This window comes from Electrona antarctica (genome assembly GCF_951216825.1).
Source record: "Electrona antarctica genome assembly, contig: scaffold_49, whole genome shotgun sequence".
NCBI lineage: Eukaryota > Metazoa > Chordata > Actinopteri > Myctophiformes > Myctophidae > Electrona > Electrona antarctica.
This window is the reverse complement of record NW_027638103.1, coordinates 881,635-891,634: the sequence shown is the minus strand read 5'-3', so window position 1 is coordinate 891,634 and position 10,000 is coordinate 881,635. Positions and strand designations below refer to the sequence as shown.

General features: G+C 45.2%; 1 protein-coding gene across 1 annotated transcript in view; it reads right to left on the bottom strand.

The window, feature by feature from the left end:
- The window catches only part of LOC306918392 (phospholipid-transporting ATPase ABCA1-like), a gene marked incomplete at its 3' end in the record, with an annotated part of 70,022 nt that overhangs the window by 37,776 nt on the left and 22,246 nt on the right, over window positions 1-10,000 (bottom strand). Inside the window, exons 3-5 of the mRNA XM_079531291.1 lie at window positions 8,375-8,514; window positions 1,356-1,472; window positions 247-441 (exon numbers count right to left, since the gene is read on the bottom strand). Of these exons, the coding sequence (XP_079387417.1) occupies window positions 247-441; window positions 1,356-1,472; window positions 8,375-8,514 (452 nt within the window). The remainder of the gene's footprint in view (window positions 1-246; window positions 442-1,355; window positions 1,473-8,374; window positions 8,515-10,000) is intronic.

Genomic DNA, 10,000 nt, shown 5'->3' with positions numbered 1-10,000 from the left:
CAATGACAGAGCCCTGTGGCTTGCCTTGGACGCGCGTGAACCAAAAATAACGAGAATTTCGATCCTGCTCGTACGTCGATTTCAATTCGATTTTGAGTGGTACTGACAATTGTGACGCCAATAATAGTTAGCGAGTTAGGTTGTGTGCGTGCGTGCGTGCATGCGTGCGTGCGTGCGTGCGTGCGTGCGTGCGTGCGTGCGTGCGTGCGTGCGTGCGTGCGTGCGTGCGTGCGTGCGCCTCCAGACCTCCATGAACCGGGAGATGCTCATGATGGCCTGGTCCGTCTCGTTGAAGACCTCCCGCCAGGTGAGGGCGCTGCCGGGCGGCCGGCGGTCCTCCGACGCCTTGGACAGGAAGCCGGCCAGGTCCGCCACGGTCCAGGAAGTGGACGACAGCTTGGCGTGGAAGAAGGTAGCGGTGGCGTTGTTCACTAGCATGGTCTGTTGAGGGAAAACTAGAGTTTAATAGCATGGTCTGTTGAGGGAAAACTAGAGTTTAATAGCATGGTCTGTTGGGGGAAAACTAGAGTTTAATAGCATGGTCTGTTGGGGGAAAACTAGAGTTTAATAGCATGGTCTGTTGGGGGAAAACTAGAGTTTAATAGCATGGTCTGTTGGGGGAAAACTAGAGTTTAATAGCATGGTCTGTTGGGGGGAAACTAGAGTTTAATAGCATGGTCTGTTGGGGGAAAACTAGAGTTCAATAGCATGGTCTGTTGGGGGAAAACTAGAGTTTAATAGCATGGTCTGTTGAGGGAAAACTAGAGTTTAATAGCATGGTCTGTTGAGGGAAAACTAGAGTTTAATAGCATGGTCTGTTGAGGGAAAACTAGAGTTTAATAGCATGGTCTGTTGGGGGAAAACTAGAGTTTAATAACATGGTCTGTTGGGGGAAAACTAGAGTTTAATAGCATGGTCTGTTGAGGGAAAACTAGAGTTTAATAGCATGGTCTGTTGAGGGAAAACTAGAGTTTAATAGCATGGTCTGTTGAGGGAAAACTAGAGTTTAATAGCATGGTCTGTTGAGGGAAAACTAGAGTTTAATAGCATGGTCTGTTGAGGGAAAACTAGAGTTTAATAGCATGGTCTGTTGAGGGAAAACTAGAGTTCACTAGCATGGTCTGTTGAGGGAAAACTAGAGTTTAATAGCATGGTCTGTTGAGGGAAAACTAGAGTTCACTAGCATGGTCTGTTGAGGGAAAACTAGAGTTTAATAGCATGGTCTGTTGAGTAGTATTGTAGTATTGTGTCCATCATACCCTGATGGTGTCCATAGTACTGTGTACTAGTATTGTAGTATTGTGTACATACCCTGATGGTGTCCATAGTACTGTGTACTAGTATTGTGTACATACCCTGATGGTGTCCATTTCTTTGCTGTTCTCCAGGAAGTTCCAGACTTTGGGTCTCATCTCCTCCCACATCCCTCCCAGGTCCCTCAACACTCCGAGTTCCTGGAAGGTCCGGTTCACCTGAACACATCACCACAGAACATTAACACCACCCAGCTCCACTTGAACACATCACCACAAAACAATAACAACACCCAGCTCCACCTGAACACATCACCACAGAATATTAACCCACCCAGCTCCACCTGAACACATCACCACAGAACATTAACAACACCCAGCTCCACTTGAACACATCACCACAGAATATTAACCCACCCAGCTCCACCTGAACACATCACCACAGAACATTAACAACACCCAGCTCCACCTGAACACATCACCACAGAACATTAACCCACCCAGCTCCACCTGAACACATCACCACAAAACATTTATAAAATACAATAAAATAAATAAAAACTCAGCTACGATGACTAAAAATGAGAATAAATATATTGCCAATTTTGTCAACAAATAAAAATAGAACTAAATGTCAGGGAGGGACTAGTGGAGAAGAGATCCAGTAGAACTAAATGTCAGGGAGGGACTAGTGGAGAAGAGATTCAGTAGAACTAAATGTCAGGGAGGGACTAGTGGAGAAGAGATCCAGTAGAACTAAATGTCAGGGAGGGACTAGTGGAGAAGAGATCCAGTAGAACTAAATGTCAGGGAGGGACTAGTGGAGAAGAGATCCAGTAGAACTAAATGTCAGGGAGGGACTAGTGGAGAAGAGATCCAGTAGAACTAAATGTCAGGGAGGGACTAGTGGAGAAGAGATCCAGTAGAACTAAATGTCAGGGAGGGACTAGTGGAGAAGAGATCCAGTAGAACTAAATGTCAGGGAGGGACTAGTGGAGAAGAGATCCAGTAGAACTACATGTCAGGGAGGGACTAGTAGAGAAGAGATCCAGTAGAACTAAATGTCAGGGAGGGACTAGTGGAGAAGAGATCCAGTAGAACTAAATGTCAGGGAGGGACTAGTAGAGAAGAGATCCAGTAGAACTAAATGTCAGGGAGGGACTAGTGGAGAAGAGATCCAGTAGAACTAAATGTCAGGGAGGGACTAGTGGAGAAGAGATCCAGTAGAACTAAATGTTAGGGAGAGACTAGTGGAGAAGAGATCCAGTAGAACTAAATGACAGGGAGGGACTAGTGGAGAAGAGATCCAGTAGAACTAAATGTCAGGGAGGGACTAGTGGAGAAGAGATCCAGTAGAACTAAATGTCAGGGAGGGACTAGTGGAGAAGAGATCCAGTAGAACTAAATGTCAGGGAGGGACTAGTGGAGAAGAGATCCAGTAGAACTAAATGTCAGGGAGGGACTAGTGGAGAAGAGATCCAGTAGAACTAAATGTCAGGGAGGGACTAGTGGAGAAGAGATCCAGTAGAACTAAATGTCAGGGAGGGACTAGTGGAGAAGAGATCCAGTAGAACTAAATGTCAGGGAGGGACTAGTGGATAAGAGATCCAGTAGAACTAAATGTCAGGGAGGGACTAGTGGAGAAGAGATCCAGTAGAACTAAATGTCAGGGAGGGACTAGTGGAGAAGAGATCCAGTAGAACTAAATGTCAGGGAGGGACTAGTAGAGAAGAGATCCAGTAGAACTAAATGTCAGGGAGGGACTAGTAGAGAAGAGATCCAGTAGAACTAAATGTCAGGGAGGGACTAGTGGAGAAGAGATCCAGTAGAACTAAATGTCAGGGAGGGACTAGTAGAGAAGAGATCCAGTAGAACTAAATGTCAGGGAGGGACTAGTGGAGAAGAGATCCAGTAGAACTAAATGTCAGGGAGGGACTAGTGGAGAAGAGATCCAGTAGAACTAAATGTCAGGGAGAGACTAGTGGAGAAGAGATCCAGTAGAACTAAATGTCAGGGAGGGACTAGTGGAGAAGAGATCCAGTAGAACTAAATGTCAGGGAGGGACTAGTGGAGAAGAGATCCAGTAGAACTAAATGTCAGGGAGGGACTAGTGGAGAAGAGATCCAGTAGAACTAAATGTCAGGGAGGGACTAGTGGAGAAGAGATCCAGTAGAACTAAATGTCAGGGAGGGACTAGTGGAGAAGAGATCCAGTAGAACTACATGTCAGGGAGGGACTAGTAGAGAAGAGATCCAGTAGAACTAAATGTCAGGGAGGGACTAGTGGAGAAGAGATCCAGTAGAACTAAATGTCAGGGAGGGACTAGTAGAGAAGAGATCCAGTAGAACTAAATGTCAGGGAGGGACTAGTGGAGAAGAGATCCAGTAGAACTAAATGTCAGGGAGGGACTAGTGGAGAAGAGATCCAGTAGAACTAAATGTTAGGGAGAGACTAGTGGAGAAGAGATCCAGTAGAACTAAATGACAGGGAGGGACTAGTGGAGAAGAGATCCAGTAGAACTAAATGTCAGGGAGGGACTAGTGGAGAAGAGATCCAGTAGAACTAAATGTCAGGGAGGGACTAGTGGAGAAGAGATCCAGTAGAACTAAATGTCAGGGAGGGACTAGTGGAGAAGAGATCCAGTAGAACTAAATGTCAGGGAGGGACTAGTGGAGAAGAGATCCAGTAGAACTAAATGTCAGGGAGGGACTAGTGGAGAAGAGATCCAGTAGAACTAAATGTCAGGGAGGGACTAGTGGAGAAGAGATCCAGTAGAACTAAATGTCAGGGAGGGACTAGTGGAGAAGAGATCCAGTAGAACTAAATGTCAGGGAGGGACTAGTGGAGAAGAGATCCAGTAGAACTAAATGTCAGGGAGGGACTAGTGGAGAAGAGATCCAGTAGAACTAAATGTCAGGGAGGGACTAGTGGAGAAGAGATCCAGTAGAACTACATGTCAGGGAGGGACTAGTAGAGAAGAGATCCAGTAGAACTAAATGTCAGGGAGGGACTAGTGGAGAAGAGATCCAGTAGAACTAAATGTCAGGGAGGGACTAGTAGAGAAGAGATCCAGTAGAACTAAATGTCAGGGAGGGACTAGTGGAGAAGAGATCCAGTAGAACTAAATGTCAGGGAGGGACTAGTGGAGAAGAGATCCAGTAGAACTAAATGTTAGGGAGAGACTAGTGGAGAAGAGATCCAGTAGAACTAAATGACAGGGAGGGACTAGTGGAGAAGAGATCCAGTAGAACTAAATGTCAGGGAGGGACTAGTGGAGAAGAGATCCAGTAGAACTAAATGTCAGGGAGGGACTAGTGGAGAAGAGATCCAGTAGAACTAAATGTCAGGGAGGGACTAGTGGAGAAGAGATCCAGTAGAACTAAATGTCAGGGAGGGACTAGTGGAGAAGAGATCCAGTAGAACTAAATGTCAGGGAGGGACTAGTGGAGAAGAGATCCAGTAGAACTAAATGTCAGGGAGGGACTAGTGGAGAAGAGATCCAGTAGAACTAAATGTCAGGGAGGGACTAGTGGAGAAGAGATCCAGTAGAACTAAATGTCAGGGAGGGACTAGTGGAGAAGAGATCCAGTAGAACTAAATGTCAGGGAGGGACTAGTGGAGAAGAGATCCAGTAGAACTAAATGTCAGGGAGGGACTAGTGGAGAAGAGATCCAGTAGAACTAAATGTCAGGGAGGGACTAGTGGAGAAGAGATCCAGTAGAACTAAATGTCAGGGAGGGACTAGTAGAGAAGAGATCCAGTAGAACTAAATGTCAGGGAGGGACTAGTGGAGAAGAGATCCAGTAGAACTAAATGTCAGGGAGGGACTAGTGGAGAAGAGATCCAGTAGAACTAAATGTTAGGGAGAGACTAGTGGAGAAGAGATCCAGTAGAACTAAATGTCAGGGAGGGACTAGTGGAGAAGAGATCCAGTAGAACTAAATGTCAGGGAGGGACTAGTGGAGAAGAGATCCAGTAGAACTAAAAGACAAGTCATTCCATGCGGTAGATCTGCTATTTTAGCATGGTGCAAAATATATCTTTTGTCGACAAAAAATAAACTGTAGATTTGGTCGACTGCAAACCTCATGATAATATTGTACATGTAGTATGTTTACCTCATAATCATCATAGTCGCGGGCGTGTAAATTACCTCATGTAAAATATTCAGGGTAGCGGGCATGTGGGGCATGTGAAGCTTGTGGGCTGTGTGAGGCATGTAGACTAGTTACCAGTTACCTTGTGTATAATCTTCAGGCGTGTGAGGCATGTAGGAAGTGGCACAAGACAAAGCTACCAGATGATTTCTCCCACTTTCACTCACTCCTCTCTGCCTTCTCCCTCTCACTAACCACTGCTAAAACCTCCTTCTACCACACCAAAATCCAATCCTGCACTTCTAACCCAAGGAAACTCTTCTCCACTTTCTCCTCCCTCCTTAAACCCCCTCCCCCCACTCAACCCTCATCCCTCACCGCGGAGGCCTTTGCCAACTACTTCGAAAAGAAGGTTGATGATATCAGTAGCTCCTTTACCCCCCTCCCCCATAAAGAAGCACTCGACTCAACCAATGCTAACCATAACATACCATGCATGTCCTCCTTCTCTCCTCTATCCCCAGATGAGGTCCTGAAACTAGTCACATCCACTAGACCTACCACCTGTCCTCTCGACCCCGCCCCGTCTCCAATCTTCCAGACCATCGCACCTGACCTGCTCCCCTTCATCACTTCCATTATCAACACCTCAGTAACCTCAGGCTGCGTCCCATCTGCCTTCAAGTCAGCCAGGGTATCACCACTCCTCAAAAAACCAACTCTTGACCCCTCAGATGTCAAGAACTACAGACCGGTATCACTCCTTTCCTTTCTTTCCAAAACCCTTGAACGTGTTGTCTCTAACCAGCTTTCTCTCCATCTCTCAGAGAACAACCTGCTGGATCCCAACCAGTCAGGATTCAAGAAGGCACACTCCACGGAAACTGCACTCCTCGCAGTCACAGAAGCACTACATGCTGCCCAGGCTGCTTCCCACTCTGCAGTCCTGATTCTCCTAGACCTCCTAGACGGCATTTGACACAGTGAACCACCAGCTGCTCCTAGGCACCCTAGCTGATCTAGGCATAGGCGGGACGGCGCTGAAGTGGTTCTCCTCCTACCTCTCTGACCGGACTTACCAGGTTTCTTGGAAAGGTTTGCTATCACCCCCCCGCACCCTCCAAACTGGGGTCCCACAGGGATCTGTACTTGGTCCCCTCCTCTTCTCACTGTACACTAAATCCCTTGGCACCATCATCTCTGCTCACAATATATCCTATCACTGCTACGCCGATGACACACAACTGTTTCTATCCTTCCCCCCCTCTGCCACCCAGGTAGAAGAGCGCATCACTGCATGCCTGGCTGACATCTCACAGTGGATGTCTTCCAACCACCTCAAGCTGAACCCAGACAAGACTGAGCTTCTGTTCTTCCCAGCTAAGTCCTGCCCTATGCGGGAGCTAACTATCTCCGTAGACAACGCCCTGGTAAAGTCTGTCCCGACAGCCAGGAACCTTGGTGTTGTCCTGGACAGTCAGCTCTCGTTCAAAACACACATCACAGCTGTCACTAGATCCTGTAGGTTTACACTCTACAACATACGACGAATTAGACCGTTCCTCACCCAGGAGTCAGCCCAGCTCCTAATCCAGACAACAGTCTTGTCAAAACTTGACTATTGCAACTCCCTCCTTACTGGCCTACCGGCATGTGCACTTAAGCCCCTCCAACTGATCCAAAATGCCGCAGCACGCTTGGTCTTCAACCAGCCAAAATTCTCACACGTCTCCCCCCTTCTCCGCTCGCTCCATTGGCTCCCGGTCGCTGCCCGCACAGAATACAAAACTCTGATGCTGGCATTCAAAGCAACCAAAGGCATGGCCCCCCCATATCTCACAAGTATGATCGTACCCTACAAACCCTCCCGCTCACTCAGATCAGCCAACGCAGGGAAGCTGGAGGTACCTTCACTAAAAACGCCGGGACAACGCTCCACACGTCCCAAACTCTTCTCCCTTCTGGCTCCAAAACTATGGAATGCACTTCCCATTGAAGTCAGAACTGCAGCCTCACTCCCAATCTTCCGCCGTAGTCTGAAAACCCACCTCTTCAGACTCCACCATGGCCCGTAGCACTTGCCCTAGTCTAGCCCCTTAGATAGCACATTATGTAGACTTAGATAGTATTTTAAACAGACTTATAGCTTGTTATGTAGACAGCTCTAGAATTGCACTTTATGTAGTCATAGCACTTTATAGTACACATGTATAATATATTATATAGTATAGTATGTATAGTTTACATAGATACTCCACTGTTACGTTCTTAGTTTACGCATGATTCATGATAACTACTTTTTATACATGTGATGTATGCCATGCTTTTTGTTATTGCTTAATGTAAGTGGCTCTGGATTAAGAGCGTCTGCTAAATGCCTAAATTGTAAATTGTAGACTAGTTACGTTGTGTATAATCTTCAGGCGTGTGAGGCGTGTAGATTAACATGTTTACCTCGTGTATAATCTTCATGGTCGCGGGCGTGTGAGGCGTGTAGATTAACATGTTTACCTCGTGTATAATCTTCATGGTCGCGGGCGTGTGAGGCGTGTAGATTAACATGTTTACCTCGTGTATAATCTTCATGGTCGCGGGCGTGTGAGGCGTGTAGATTAACATGTTTACCTCGTGTATAATCTTCATGGTCGCGGGCGTGTGAGGCGTGTAGATTAACATGTTTACCTCGTGTATAATCTTCATGGTCGCGGGCGTGTGAGGCGTGTAGATTAACATGTTTACCTCGTGTATAATCTTCATGGTCGCGGGCGTGTGAGGCGTGTAGATTAACATGTTTACCTCGTGTATAATCTTCATGGTCGCGGGCGTGTGAGGCGTGTAGATTAACATGTTTACCTCGTGTATAATCTTCATGGTCGCGGGCGTGTGAGGCGTGTAGATTAACATGTTTACCTCGTGTATAATCTTCATGGTCGCGGGCGTGTGAGGCGTGTAGATTAACATGTTTACCTCGTGTATAATCTTCATGGTCGCGGGCGTGTGAGGCGTGTAGATTAACATGTTTACCTCGTGTATAATCTTCATGGTCGCGGGCGTGTGAGGCGTGTAGAGGATCTTTCCCACCAGCAGAGGTTTCAGAGCCTGCCAGATCATTCTGGACATGGGGTTGGAGTCCATGTTCTTCATCAGGCTGTTGCAGTACGGAGCTGTTGACCAATCATACAGGCTGTTACAGGACGGAGCTGTTGACCAATCATACAGGCTGTTACAGTACGGAGCTGTTGACCAATCATACAGGCTGTTACAGTACGGAGCTGTTGACCAATCATACAGGCTGTTACAGAACGGAGCTGTTGACCAATCATACAGTGTAGAACTGCATTGCTTAATTTACAAGGAGTCTACACACCTGGAGAACGTAGAATCATTATCATTTGGTGCCTAATGATACTCTCCATGTGACCACCGCGCTCTGACTGTAGGTGGCGCTACCCGTTCAAAACATATCAAAATAACGGCAGTGGGTCGCACACACACCAAGACTACCGTTATTTTGATATGTGCCTAATGATAACACATCAGTACAGCATGGATCTGATCCAACGACAACAACATATTCTATGTCAAAATGTTCAAATGTGACTAAATTTGACTGAGGCACTGCCATTTTTTGAATATCCGTTTTATCATGTCATGTGAAAGCAGGGAATCATAGCTTCAAATTGACATGTTGGTTGTTCAGTTTGACCTACCAGTTTAGGAGATATGGCTTATAGAGTAATGTCTTGCAGAGAAACAGCGAGTTGAGAAAACAGGCTTGAAAGGTTCACTTCTGTGGTCTCTAACATTACCAAACACCTAGCTACATGTTTAAGCATTTATTTCATATTTACATGTCTTCTGTGGTCTCTAACATTACACCTAGCTATACATGTTTAAGCATTTATTTCATATTTACATGTCTTCTGTGGACTCTAACATCACACCTAGCTACATGTTTAAGCATTTATTTCATATTTACATGTATTCTGTGGTCTCTAACATTACACCTAGCTACATGTTTAAGCATTTATTTCATATTTACATGTCTTCTGTGGTCTCTAACATTACACCTAGCTATACATGTTTAAGCATTTATTTCATATTTACATGTATTCTGTGGTCTCTAACATTACACCTAGCTACATGTTTAAGCATTTATTTCATATTTACATGTCTTCTGTGGTCTCTAACATTACACCTAGCTATACATGTTTAAGCATTTATTTCATATTTACATGTCTTCTGTGGACTCTAACATTACACCTAGCTACATGTTTAAGCATTTATTTCATATTTACATGTCTTCTGTGGTCTCTAACAATACACCTAGCTACATGTTTAAGCATTTATTTCATATTTACATGTCTTCTGTGGTCTCTAACATTACACCTAGCTACATGTTTAAGCATTTATTTCATATTTACATGTCTTCTGTGGTCTCTAACAATACACCTATCTACATGTTTAAGCATTTATTTCATATTTACATGTCTTCTGTGGACTCTAACATTACACCTAGCTACATGTTTAAGCATTTATTTCATATTTACATGTCTTATGTGGACTCTAACATTACACCTAGCTATACATGTTTAAGCATTTATTTCATATTTACATGTCTTCTGTGGACTCTAACATTACACCTAGCTA